At 42.3% G+C, this 15,064-nt stretch overlaps 1 protein-coding gene across 1 annotated transcript in view; it reads left to right on the top strand.

Annotated features, from left to right (window-relative positions):
• The first annotated feature begins 6,380 nt into the window (after positions 1-6,380).
• SCN4B (sodium voltage-gated channel beta subunit 4) overlaps positions 6,381-15,064 on the top strand; it is a 39,388-nt gene continuing 30,704 nt past the window's right edge. Inside the window, exons 1-2 of the mRNA XM_018562865.1 lie at positions 6,381-6,637; positions 6,794-6,890. Of these exons, the coding sequence (XP_018418367.1) occupies positions 6,797-6,890 (94 nt within the window). The 5' untranslated portion in view covers positions 6,381-6,637; positions 6,794-6,796. The remainder of the gene's footprint in view (positions 6,638-6,793; positions 6,891-15,064) is intronic.

Raw genomic sequence — 15,064 nt, forward strand, 5'->3', positions numbered from 1 at the left:
AGGGAGTGTGCTGGAGATAATTTCTCTTACTTCTAGTTGTGAATTTGGATCAATTATTGAGGGAAAACACAGGCAGCAAGAAAAACCTGACAGACGTTTCAACCAATCCCTCTATCCAAAGTTATAAAAGTTTGTGCTATATACACACTTTATGTAGACAGTATGGCACACTTGGTTGTACATTTTTCATGTTATCTGCAATACACAAACTGATATCTTAGATGTGTAATCCAAATGTGTCAAGATTCAGAAGTTGAAGATGTGACTTCTCAAACCTGCACAGAGGAGATATGATCAGCAGCAGCTAAACAGTACAAATGGCAGCTATGTCAGAAGGCGACCTTGAGGGCTTGTTCACACCAAATGCAGACCAGATCTGCATGAGTTTCTGCACACGCAGTGCAGTGGGTTTTGCTGCGTTTTTTTGTTTTTGTTTTCTTTTAGCCTAAAATTGACTTTTAGTGCGTTCCAGTGCATTTGCGTGCATTTTTTATGCGTTTGCATGCATTCCAGAGCAGGAAAAATAGGGCCTGCTGCAGTTTTTTTTTACATGTTCTGGAACTGAACGCTGCGGTGTGAACTAGAGCCCAAAATACCATTGGAATACATTGGACGCAGTTTTGATCCGTTCTGTAACTTCTCTGCTCCTGGAACGCGCTTGGTGTAAACTAGCCCTGAAAGCCAGCACAGAAAGGTGACTGCACCGTAGCTGAATGCAATGTTGTCACCCTAGAAAAGCTATTTCCTATGGATACATCAACATATTTGGTTTATAATGTATCTAAATGCAAAACTTTTTTTAGTTTTTAGATAGAGTTGGGAAGGACTATTGATGTCAGGACACCCGTAGGAGACAGACAGAAGGGACCAGTCTCAGAGCAAACTGGATTGGAGGACCGGTTGTATCTTTGTTATTTTTGAACCTATTCAAAAAGAACACTTAACCCTTGCAGTGCGGGGGTAACCCCACTACAAGGGTTAAGAAAATTTTTACCCGGAGTTCTGCTTTTAGTAGACAGTACAGCACAGTTTAATGTTCACTTTGAATCTTATAATCTTCAAACCTATATGTATATTAGGTGTATCATCTGCATTTGTTAAAGAGGACCTCCAGTGAGCAACCTATAACCCCATTATCACCAATTAAACATACAGTATGTCCCAATAATAAAGTTTCTAAAACAGTGGGGTCACAATAGCCATAGTATGTGGATAGGAGGGGAGCCCCATTAGGGAGGCTGCTATGGAAAACTAAACTTTTAGGTTTCCAGTGTAGATTTGCTGAAGTCAAACCTCAGGATCATCGCTAGTCACACATCTCCCTCTGTGCAGTAAGTGGCTCTCCAGATTTCCCTTATTTAGGCATACTTTATGTTGACAATAATGACAGATATTATCACAGTTGAGACTGCCAGCTGCTACACAGAGAGTTAGCTGAGGGCCCCATCCTAATGTCACTATGGGACCCCATGATTCATAGTTGCACCCCTTCTAGAAATGCCTGAAAAAGTAGTAGAAACTTGCAATCACATGACCTGTCCATTTTCTTTCTTCCCTCTAACATAACGGGCGTTGTGGGCTGAACAAGGGACTACATGTCTCATAGTATCTTATGCCATCAGCAGAGAAGGGCATGTGACAATTGTGTGCCTGTGTGTAGTCACAGTAAGGTGAGCCATTGGTGCCACAAGGAAGCACTGCTAACACCCACTATCTCCATGAGGAATGTAATTATGTCACCCATATAGTTTGTAGAACTACATGGGAAGGTTGAAACAGACCAGACAGGAAAGGAAACTAAGAAGAAAGTTTGGGCTTCAGAACTACTTAAAAGTATATCCAATGCCAAAACTCTTTTTTTTCATCTCTCATCATGTCACCACTTCCTCATAGATTAAATTGTAACTTTAAAAAAACAATCTGTCCCTTTCTATAACCGCACATCCAGCTGCGTGACAGATTGGCATTTTAAAGGTGTGATTTAATCCACAAGGAAGTCCTAGTGTGATGTGAAATGAAAGAGCAGCTGTGAAGTCTACAAGTGCTAAGTATATTTGTTGAAGTTAGAGCTACACTTTAAACGTAAGACTTTAGTCTTGCGATGGTTGTAAAGGGATTAAAAAAACGTACGATCTGCCTATCTTGGACAGGCAGATCGCACTCTCGATCATCGCAAGCCCGCCCCCCTGAGGGGCGTGCTTCCGATGACCGCAATGCTGAACGGGCAGTGTGCGCGTGCGTACACTGGCCCGTTCAGCATTTATCTTCCGAGCACCGTTCTAACCAGCCGAGAATCGTGCGATTCCCGGCTGGTTTTCGAACATGCTGGTTCGACAGAAGACGTGCGACCGTACAGTAGAAACGGTCGCACGTCTCCGTTCACACTGCTCGATTATCGTACGAAAACCCGATCGCATACGATTATCGTACGATAATCGTGCAGGGGATGGGTACCTTAAGAGTCAGAAGTTGTCAAATGACTTGTCACACAAGAAGCAGGATATCTCATCTGAAAACATTCAAACAACTACAACAAACAAGTCAATTCCCAAAAAACTGAGCATGGCTTTGTTTCCTGTTCTTAATTCTGAAAAAGCATCCCCTTCAAATCACATCTGAGTAATGAAGTACGATAAGGGCACACGGATCAGAGGTAGACAAACACACTCACGTAGACTTTGAATGATTTCTAAAGCCAAAACTTTTATTTTCACTTTGAATGAAGTATGGAATGGTTAAAGAAGAACTCCAGGCAGAACGTTTACTAACCCTTGCAGTGGGGCTACCAAGGGTCAACTGCTCGTTTTTGCCTAGGGTTAAAAAAAATGATACTCATCTGATCCTCCGAGCTGGCCGACTCTTAGGCTAGGTTCACACCTGCACTACACCGCACGACACCTGGGACACGCATACTGGGATCGCGCTGTCCTGTACAATGCAGGGAGCGATTGCTGTGCGGTCCCATTGATTTCAATGGGGTGACATCCGCGCGGCAATCGTAGAAAAAAGGTACAAGGTACCTTTTTTTGCGATACACGACATGCGGCTGTGTTCGGCAACTGGGGTGCCATTCGAAAATAATGGCACCCGCAGCGCGATCGGAGCACACCTTGGCGACTCCTGACTGAGCGGCAATCCGCGCGGGATCGTGCACGATTGCCACACGGTGAGGTGTCGCCTAGGTATAGCCTTAGACTGGTCCCTGGGGCGTCTCTCCCCCTCCACTGCAGCGGTATAAGAACGTGTATATACAATACAGTGTATAGGACGTGAGGACGCCAAGGGACATTCCATCGCTGCGGCGGGGGAATATAATGGCTGGAGCGAGCACTGCCGTCTCAGAGGATCACGTGGGTATAACTTTTTTTTTTTTTACTGGGGCTACCCCCATACTGCAGTTAACCCTTGCAGTATGGGGGTAGCCCCACTGCAAATGTGTAATACAGTTTCTGCCCAGAGTTCTTTTTTTTCCTATCTATGCAGATAGAGCAGGAAGGAAAAGGAAATCTCTCCATAGTGAGGTTAATACTGTTTTTCCTCTTGAAAGATTTGCCTTCTCTTTCCACTCTGGTGACAACACAAAATTTAGGATTTCATATAATTTTCTGTCTCAGTCACAACTGTCACCAGGACAGGTACAGGGAGTGAATCTCCCCATAGCAATACAAACTTGAAAAAAAAAACTCTTCACCCCTCAATGCAAAATTAATAAAAGAGTTTTGGCTTCAGATACACTTTGTATGAAACCCAAACTTTTCTTTAGCTTTCGATACAGTAGAGAAGATAAAACCATTGTCTTTTATGTTGCTGTATGTGTCCCATTGTGAAGAATTACCTTTACTTCCTGTCTCAAAGACACTACAGGAGGTGAGAGAAAACCTCTGCAAAATAGGAAGAACTCCCACAACTGTCACCGGAACAAGTGTTTTCTCTCTATTCCTGTTCCAGGGACAATTCAAAATGACACGTCCTCATTATCTTAAAGTCCCTGTGACAGTGGTCACCAGGGCAAATAAAGATGGTGAACCCCCCAGCAAGGACAGTAATAAAAACCTGACACATGTTCTAACCCTTCACCATTCCATCCATCCAACCACTGAAAAAAACTGATTTTAGATATACTTGAAGTTGCAGGAAAAAAGTTACTTTGTTATGACTGGTCAGGAAGCCATCTTTGACAACTAGAAGAGTGTATAAAATCAATGGACTCACCCATAGTAGGCATTGCAACATTGTCCACACTGTCGGGGTATCTTCCATCTTCTCCCGGGTACCAGGTTCCCAGCACTGAGCACTATCCCCGACCTCCTGCTACCCCCTGCTCCCCTCTTCTTCTGGGATGCAAGAAACTCACAACTGCTTCTGGGTTACTTTAGATGTCCGGTACATTACTAAACTTATCTCAGAGGACCATACATTTGTTTTCTTCATGTGTCCATTGCCTGAAGCCAGCAATACATATGCGGACACAGGCAAGCACCCTATTAGCCATTCTTCTCCAACCCTCAGCCATCTCAGCCTTCCCAGGAGCTTGCACGTTAGAGGTTTAACAGACACGATGTGTACTCTGCTGCTCTGAGCTCCGCTGCTGCTCAGAGGCACATTCTGAGAATCAAACCTCTGATGGGCAGAGTGCCATGGAGCCTCTGCAAAACTGCCAATAGCTGCGGCAGCGATCTTCCAGAAGTCGCTATTATTGCCCCACTAGACCTAGAAGAACAACTATATCATTCATATGACCTGCTCCGTGCAAACTTTCATGCTGCAGCCTTTAATTCGAAGTTTCCTGGGTATGTTAAGGCTAGCCCTTCTGTACTGATGGGATCCTTCACATCTCTTGTGCAGCCTTTAATTCGAAGTTTCCTGTGTATGTTAACCTTGGCTAGCCTTTCTGTACTGATGGGATCCTTCACATCTCTTGTGCTCTGTCCACTCAGCCTAACCTTGGTGTACTGGTGGTGGGATCCTTTGCATTACTGTGCCCCTCTAATTCAAAGTTTCCTGGCTCTGTTTACTCAACCTTGTCCTGATGTACTAGTGGGATCATTTAAATCACCTGTGCTCCCCTAATTCAATGTTTTCTGGGTCTGTTCACCCAAAGCTAGCCCTGCTCTACTGGTAGGAATCTTCATATCTCCAGTCCTGCCTTTCATCCAAAGTGGTCTGTCCACCCCAGGATTGCCCTGCTGTACTGGTGGTAGGATCCTTTACAACTTCTGAGCTGTCCTTAGTCCAAGGTTTTCTGGGTCTCTTCTGTGACTGTAAACCCCAAGGTAGTCCTGCTGTACTGATAGCATGCTTTAGATCTACTGAGCTGTCCTTCGTCCCTGGGTCTGTTCCGTGACTGTCCGCCCCAAGCTGGCCTTGTTGTACTGGTAGGATCCTTCTCCTTGCTTTTATACCTTTACCCAAAGTTCACTGCATCTGTTCTCCCAGGCTAGCCCTGGTGTACTGCTGGGATCCTTCACATCTCCTCTGTTGCCTTTAATTAAAAGTTCCCTGGATCTGTTCTCCTAGCCTAGCCCTGCTGTACCTGTGGGATCCTTTGCATCTTCTCTGTTGCCTTTAATTAAATGTTCCCTGGATCTGTTCTAGCCTAGCCCTCCTGTACTGCTGGGATCCTTCGCATCTTCTCTGTTGCCTTTAATTCAAAGTTCCCTGGATCTGTTCTCCTAGGCTAGCCCTCCTGTACTGCTGGGATCCTTCACCTCTCCTCTGTTGTCTTTAATTCAAAGTTTCCTGGATCTGTTCTCCTAGGCTAGCCCTGCTGTACTGCTGGGATCTTTCACCTCTCCTCTGTTGTCTTTAATTCAAAGTTTCCTGGATCTGTTCTCCTAGGCTAGCCCTGCTGGGATCCTTCACATCTCTGTTTGCTTTACCCAAGGTCTCCTGGATCTGTTCTCCTAGGCTAGCCCTGCTGTACTGCTGGGATCCTTCACCTCTCCTCTGGTACCTTAATTCAGTTTCCAGGGTATATTCACCCAAGGCTAGCCCTGCAGTACTAGTGGGATCCTGTCCTCTCTGCAGTTCCCCAGCACAGAGTCCTGCTTGTTCCTACAGTAAAATATCCATTCTGTCATCTCTGCTATATATATTTCCCTAACTGTGAAATCAGTGCGAGTTTATGACATGCCAGGCTATTTCATTCCGCACCGGCTTCTCCCAGGACTTCGGTATTTATACCGCTTATTACACTTCATGTTGCCTGTTTATCAATATTTAGTCATCAGCAGCTCCTGAAAGCGAGCACATGCTGTGTCCTGAGCCCAGACCTCTACTGCTGATGGTGGCACATCTGCCAATGGTAGACGATGTGCTGAAAGTGAAAGTGCTGCATTCTGTCATACTGTCATCGGCTCCCTGCAAAGAGCCGACTGCGCTGTGCAGTGATGGAGAGGAGCTCCCTGCGCTCATACAGGGGGAATCTGCAGACAGCTGGCGCGGGGCGGGGCTCGCCTCTGGCCCCGCCCCCTGTTGAAACTGCAATGCTGAGAAGTCAGCAGAAGTGTCTCTGCACATGGGAAGCAGTCCAGGGGGAAAGGGGAGAGGTAAAAGGAGACTGAAGGTAAAAAGTGGAGGAGAGAAGTACACATACAAGGGGGAGAGCAATAGAAAGAACACATACTGACCAAGGCTGGTGAGTACTGACACAGAAAGGGAAATATTGGGTCACCTAAGAGCAAGCTGGAAGACATACACTTAAAATGTGTATAGGGTGGGGGTCAAAACATAAAGAAGGTTTTTATTTGTTATACACATTTAATACAATGACACTTTTTGTCTCCTCTGATAGAAAATGCTTGTGGGACCCCCTGGGCTAGGAGACCTGTCCTCTCATAGTCGCGGTCCGTTATGTCATCGTCATTCATGGCTTTTCATCGTGATCCTGGGTAAGTGACTTGATTGCCTTTTAACTGAGCTTTGTGCACTGCTTAGCAACAATTCCCCATCTGCTCTGGACAGAGACAATAGGAAAGTTACATTGTTATGCAGTACATAGTAAATTCTGCCTATAAGGAATGCTGTGTTATCGTTATCTCTCCCAGGATTAAGTGTACTTTGGGAATCTAAATTTAAAGAAGTGTGACAATAGTAACCCCTTCCTTCACACACACGCACACATGCACACACACATATCCCCCCCCCCATGCAAACTTAATACCAGGCAAGAAGACTGCAGAGGTACTGCAGAGATATAAGAGTGAGCAAGGGTGTGGTATAGAACTATTAGGATACATGACTATAAATGACATATTACCTTGTCCCTCAGTGTCCGCAAACAAAGTGATATACCACCGCAAAGCACCCCATCAACAGAAGATTGTATTTTCTATCAGTGACTCAGCACTAAGCATCAGTAACTGCAGGCTGAGTCAGCAACAGGCCACTTCTGTCCTTTGTCAGAGGGGTACCCTACCTGCATGCCACCTAGGATGCTTCAGGTTTATTATTTTTGCTATGCAGAATTTTTTCCGGCAAATAAACCATATACCTTCTTACTATTATAACTTGTATTGTTCTAAAATCTCTTATCTGCTGTTGAACTGTATTCTACAATCATATGGCTTAATAATGCTGCATTTTTCGGATCTTGATTCTTCCTGCATGTTTAGTTTACATTAACCATTGCACCCTGCATATGGCTTCAGCTGTCTTCTTCATTGCAGTTCAACCTAAATTCAGTAATGTTAACTTTTCTTTCTGCAAAAGCCTCGGAAGAGGTGTATGGGCTGTTTTGGAGCTCCACGATGCTCTTTGACTTGTCATGAGTACAACTACTGATGCAATTACTGTACATTGTTCTTGGTTTAATGTTTTGGGGGTTTTGTTGTGCACATAGTGTTTAGGTATATGCTGATACATACAAATGTTTTTGTGTGGTTTTAGTTACAGTTGTTGATAAAATAGAAGGTATTTAGCTGACCACACACCAGGCATATTTTCCTCAGATGTGATGTATTATATCAGCAGAACTTACAAAGTACTATGAAGGAACCTCAATTTATATCTAATTAAGAAGGCTCTTCCATTCCATATTTATTGATATTAGAAGTGGATATGTAGTGGAACATGTCCAACTATATTTTAAAGGCTGCCATAGACTTAAGAAGGTGGTCAGACGTGCAGGCTCTATCTCACTCAGGCATTTATGCCGACCACAAGGTCCCTAAGCATAAGGGGTCATTTCATGTTTGTGTTGGTGTACTATACATATTAGATCATCTCTATAGAAGCATTGTAAAGGAATGCAGAAAGTCTGTACTTTCATCAGCCTTTCTTAAACCTTTTAATTCAGAGGAATCCTTGAAATGACTTTCAGGTGCTTGGCAACCCCTGCTGACATCAAATCATTGTTGGCCAGTGGGAAAAATTCCCCTTATATTGGCAGACAATGTGAACAATGCCCCCTTTCCAGTGACGGCCACCCTTACAGAGAGCTAAAAAGATCATTGGTGTCATGCAGCTGGCTATGCCCAGTGGTGTTGGCCCTATGCAGGCACCATCAGATGGGAGGTCAATCAGCCACAGATCAAGGAACCCCTAGTGACCTCTGGAGGAACCCTAAGGTTGAGAATAGCTGAATTACATGAATGTTTGGGAAAAAAAAACCCATATACGTGCTTTACCAAGACTGATAGCTGCTTTTTCAGTAAACCAGTAAACCTCCCTCTAGGAACCTTTCTTTAGTGGGATATAAAAAAGCACTTATTTATTTTTATTAGCCCATTGCAACTTGCACATGTAGATCATTAGCGAGAAATATATAAGAGGATTTTGGCTAAGTGATATTAGGATGCAGTTGAAATCATTTAATGGAGTGAGAATTAGCTGAATTCTGAAGTTTATTAGTTAATATTTGTATCTATTAAAGAAGAACTCTGGGCAAACAAAATATGTATTCTTGCAGTGGGTCTCCCCCTGTGCTTCAAGGGATAAGTGCTAATTTTGTCTAGGGGCTCAGATAACGCTGATTTGCTTACCTGATCCTCGGTCCTGCTTGCTCCCTCTGGTCTGCTAGACCAGTCCTCGCAGTGATGATTCCTGCACCACTTTTTTATTGCGCTGGTGTCACAGGAAGTAAGAGAAAATCTTCTCAATGTGGACTTGTTAGAAGCGATGACTCTTACCCACGCTACGTTTTGGCTGAAGTTGAATATTAAAGGGTATCCAGAATTCCAAATCAAATCCCAGCTCCCTGCTCACCTATTTATGAGCATTGTAAATAACGTTACATACCATAAATGACTGAAATAGCCAGATAGTCTTCCAACTTTGGTGGCCAGTCCTGTAGCCCAATTCCAGCCAGCGGACCTACCAAGTAACTTATACACAGTATTGTGGAAGGATTATTATACTGGAAGGTAACTTATGGCTTGTGTAGTCTGGTGCTGTTTTCCTTTTTTTGATGTGCACTTAAAGAGGAACTTTAGGAAATACAAAACTAGCCCTCGAAGTGGGGCTACCCCTGCACTGCAAGGCTTAAGTCCTTTTTGTGGTCTAGGGGGGCTCAAATAAAGCAGATATACTTACTTGACCCTCGGTCCCGCATGGCTGCCAGACCGGTTCCTGCAGCCTCTTTTCCCCTGCTCCGGTGGTCTAAGGATTGCTGCCATCATCATGTCTTGCTGGAGTAAAGGGGGAGAGAGGTGGGCGCTGACTGCTGCTGGACTGAGGATCAGGTGAGTGTATCTTCTATATTTACGTCCCTAGACCAAAATGAGCACTCAACCCTTGCAGTCCGGGGGTAGCCCCACTGCAAGGGTAAGTATATACAATCCTGGAGTTCTTTTTTAAAGCTCACATTAGCAGATTCCCAATTTCTTCAATGGTACAGTGTGGATTATAGTTCCTAGGCTGCGATTGACCTGATTTTCATTACTTTGGACACAGCAGGTCCTATTGAGATGCATTTGTGGTGCAGGACAAGCAGGTCAAACACAGCCACGTACTTGAGCAGCAGTGAGTTTGAATGCTTGACAATGCCCGTCCACACCAGCCCTTACAGTCTTTTATAGTTTTGTCTCTCAGAACCTGCTAGGCTTTACCATACCATGAGTAAAAGTGTGTGGTAGGAGTGCAGACCCTAGCAGGCCCTCTGGGTTATAGCACATACTGGATTTTGTCGTGTCACCAACTTCAGGTTCTCTGCCGTCTCTAATGTTGTCATTGTGGTGAAAGCTCAGCTTATTGCAACATACACAATTTCTTAAACACAAGTGAAGCCGATGAGAAGCTGATAAAGGATCTTGTTCCATGTATAAGTACAACATAGCCATGTTCCATTAATTAATTACAAAAAACAAGCTTGGTTTTCTTTGTGTTCTGGCTGTATGCCACATTACAAGTATAGTAAGCACAATTTTACAAGGGCCGTGTCAGCAGTCTCTGACACAGTGATATCTTAGGGAGCACTGTGTAAATTAAAATGTATGTAAACCCTAACAATGAACCTCTCTCTTTTCCTCCATTTTAGACTGTTAACTATACTGTGGAAAGAGTTTTGTTAAATCTGTTTGATAAGTGCAAAAAATACCCGTTAGATCATGTCAGCAATGCAGAGCTGTCCTGTGTCCTCAGCACGCTTCTTTTTTCTTTGTTATCTCAAGGAGTCTAATTAGCCCTCCTATTTATTATCTTGGACTGCAGAACAATTCGTTCATATGTTGTGGAGATGAGGACAGTGGGAGGGATTCAATAGTTTGGCAAAATACAACTAGGCAGTGCTGACAATATTCGGTTTACACACATGCTGTGTGTCAGCCCACAATAGAAACTAGGAGCTGGGTATGTTTCTAGCAGATCATCTGGGATTTTTCTGTACCTGCAGAGTCGCTGAAGATAAAACATGGGAAAATGTATTGCAGAAATGTACTGCATATGCTTTTTTTGTTTATTTGCCCTGACATACGCTTAAACCGTTGATTGAGTTGAATGCAAATATCAGTAGCCATCAGTCTCTGATTTAGGTGCATTCTACTGTAAGGGTGTACTGAAACTTATGTCTACAATACCAATTGTTTCTATGGTGGACACAACACAACATACAGAAGCACCTGTTGCCACTAAATGGTGAAGGTTTGTGAGTAGGACTTTTCTATCTATATTTATTTTTCTTTAGAATACAGGGGAATAGTAGTGATGAGTATGACTAAGATAAATACTACCTCAAGGTCTGCTCCATATGGAATCATAAGAACATAGCACTTATCAGTGCTAAACGCAGGAAGTTTATAAGTGAGAGCCCTAAGAGTTTTGCTGTCTACATTTATTTTTCTTTAGAATACCAACACAGGTCAGTTATACAAAAAATATGATGTATACAGTATTTCCATAAGGTCTGCTCTACTATACATAAGTTTAGCTAATTGTATTGTAGTTGAACAAAGCCATTTGAAAACTACAAGTGGCATATTTATCAATTTTGGATAGCTACTTTCAAGCAAGATACACATTATAAAATGGAGAACAACATGTAGATAAAATATGCTGGGAATAGTTTCTCACATGTAAGAAATGAAATTTGTTATTTGGTAAATAGAAAAATATCTATTAAATTCGAAATTAAGAAAATTAATATTTTTTTATGCCTAATATCATATCTCTATTTATACTACTTCTCATGGTGGTAGTACTAGGACTGGGTAGGGTAACACAAGGAGGCTTTCAAGGGCAAACAGAACACAGGGAATCCCAGAGAGGCACAGTAACATTGATATGGCCTGAATCTTATTAACAAGGTTACATAGTTTTTGTATACTGGTAACATCAAAGTTAATTTAGAACTGTAAACACGGGCCTTCTAGGGGAAAAAAAAGAAAGGGATTTGAAAGCTGGAGGCCAGTCCTTGTATAACATTGAGAAGAAGGAATTTTAATTGGGGGTCAAAGCTTCGGTAGTGGGTCCAAAGAGAAATGTGATGGATGAATGTGTACAGTTAGAAATAGAATATATATACTTTAGTTACAAAGGAGATGTAAAAATACTCAACAAGGTCATAAGTAGGTGGGGTCAGTACAGCAAAGTACTGAACTAATTGGTACAAGAGAAAAAGAAAAAGATATATGTAGTAAGAAAAAAAGATCATCTAGTTAGAATTATATTCAGATTTCTTTAAAACATCTGTTTTGCTCTGGGTCGTTTATTATTTCCTAAAATATGCTCATGATCATGCAGACAAAGCTGTTTTATTTTTGTATCTGACTGTCATTTCGATTTTAATGTTTGTTAAAGTGAACCAATGCCCAGACTATGTACATTAAAATATTTACATATTCTGAACAAACAGTAAAAGCACTTTAAAACAAGCCATCATTCACCTCTGCCACTATAGGCATTGTGGAGAAAATCATCTTTAAATTTCACAACAGAAACACTGAAATCCCAGTTCCTCTCCTTTTGTTTTATCTGGGAGCACAAACGTGGCAGCCTGCTAGCCCAACAAACAGCAGGTGCTGTAAACTGTTAGAGTAATACACTCTGAAACTGTTTTCAGTAATGAATCCAGATCAAACCAAATAGATTGCTCAGCAAAGTCTTTCTTCAAATATTTGCGCAAGCACATAAAGTCATTATGTCTCCTAACACCTGCCTCCATCTCTGCTTCCCTGAACTTCCTGTCCAGTACAAAAAAAAAAGGGGCAACGCAGTCTTCAGAAGCTATTACGCTACTAGCTTGGAAAAGGGAGGAGAAAGGAAGAAGGAGGTGGGAGCAGGGGGGAGGAGAGTGTCTTGACTTGCTGTGTCTGTGTATTTGTGGAAACACACACAGCTTACTGGCACACACAAGGGAGGGAAAGGAGCCACCTTAAAACAAGATAACAGGGCCGGTAGTCAGGGGACCCGCTGATTCTGCAAGAAACTAAAACATTTAAACATCAAGAAGCAGAATCCATTGTAAGTGATTTAGGCTAGGTTCACACCTAGGCGACACCTCACGGATTGCTGCGCTGTCAGGAGTCGCCAAGGTGTGAAGCGATCGCGCTGCCGGTGCCATTATTTTCTAATGGCACCCCAGTTGCCCCATGCAAATGTCTTACGGTGTAGTGCTGACTTTAAGGTTCCTTTAAAAACCTGACTTCACAGTCTCTGCTGTGATATTTGAGGATGAATTGCTCCACAATGCCTGTGCCTACAGAGGTCAATGAGGGCTTTAAAGCTCTTTTACTGCTTATTAAGAACAAGTAACAACTTTAAACTCCATAGTCTAGTCGAAGATTCTCTTTAAATAAATAGAAAGTGCCCCTTTTCAAATATGCTTTTGCTCTAGCTGGCTCATTTTGTCACTAGCTAGTAACCAGTAGTGGGTTGCGTACCCAGAATGACCTCACTCGTTGGAAGAAGGGCTTGTTTTTGTTGGTGCTCCTGACAGTCTCTGCCACATTGACCCCTTGCTAGCTGGATATACCTCCCTCATATACTCCTTGTAATATTTCAGCAGTACAGCCATCAGCAAAGGGTATGTGAGCTTGTGGATGCACACTGGGGCAAATGTCTACACTAGCCAGTGTTCCAATAAAATACCCAACCAGGTTGCAGAGATTTACAAAAATAAGTGTTTTTATGCAGCTCTGTAGAGACTCGACAAGTGTATTAGAGGAACAGTTTCCACGGGGGTATTTGAGCAAACTGATCAAGTTTTATCAGACCGTTCAACTGATTTTTCCTTCATTAATCTTTAAGCAAAGTAGAATGCATGGCTAGTAAAGGATGACCGGCATCGGGTATGAATAAAGTACATCATTATGAGCTGACAACATGAGTGAAACATTTTGGAGTCACGAAGTTTCAGATTTTGGTTTACTATTTTGTAGATGTTTATTGAATTTTACAATTATTTGGAATCTGAAACACACGAGCTAGGAGTGTCTTATGTGTGCAGCAATAACATTTGAACATGCTGTCATAATAAAGTAAGTGTTTTTTTCTGTTTGGGCTCTTTGAACTAAAAAGATATATTTTGTGACATTTGTGCCTATTATGGCTAAAGAAACCTTTCACAGGACTATAAGCATACCAAGATCTTAGTAGTTATAACTGCATGCCTGATGATTGTATCATTCTCAAAAGAAGGCTACTAGTGTTATGCGGAATAGAAATGGGTCATCTGAATCAAATTAATGAGGTTCAGAGTGGAAAATACACAATCTCAGCAAACATCTGAGTGTATTACTCTTAGATTTTTGCTTGCCATTGTACTTCTAAGCATGCTTGATAGGTTGCATTTGTGAGCCAGTTGCACCGGTTTATGTGTCACCCTGGCTTTATGAAAAATGCTGCACTATTTTAGAGCTGCCAAATAGAAGGGGAAACATACATTCAGATACAGAGGAAATAAGATGACTATAGGTACAGCAAGGCAAAGACATGAATAAGGATTCTGGACCCAGGTTACTGCTCTGTCAGATGTACAGTATATGCTGCAGCAATCATCACACTGCCTGGGCTTGGCTTTGTCAGTTTCACAATATGCACCTCACCTAATAACATCACCACAGCAGCATTTGGTCAGATTGGGCTTCCACACTCTTTTGATGTTTCTTTGGTTTCTCCAAAGGGAAGTTATTACAGCCTTCAAGCTATAAGTATTTTACTATATAATTATAATTTATGAATAAAAAAAAACAAAAAACTGCTATTTCCCCATCTTTCATTTCTTATTGTTTGCATTGTAAATTACATCTTTATCGTTGTAAACAATCATTACACAAATCACTTAGAGGAGTAGAGTGAATGGATGATTTTTTTTAGTAAATTTGCAGTCAGCTATAAAGTGATACATTGATCAAATCTGCTAGCCCACAGCCAGTGGTGGACATAATACACACTACCATGGAGCTCATGGGGTCTCTTATAGTTACAGCAGTGGTCGCTATTTCAATGCTCAGCATTGTAAAACCATCATTATACATATGACTTAGAGGAGTGGCGTACAGTGGCTTAATATACATTTTATTTAGTAAATTTGCAGCCACCTATAAAATGATACATTGATCAAAGCTGCTAGTGCAGAGCCAGTGGTAGACATAGTACACACTACCATACAGCCACTATATACCTCGCCTCA

This window comes from Nanorana parkeri, unplaced genomic scaffold (genome assembly GCF_000935625.1).
Source record: "Nanorana parkeri isolate BGI_ZX_2015 unplaced genomic scaffold, ASM93562v1 scaffold608, whole genome shotgun sequence".
NCBI lineage: Eukaryota > Metazoa > Chordata > Amphibia > Anura > Dicroglossidae > Nanorana > Nanorana parkeri.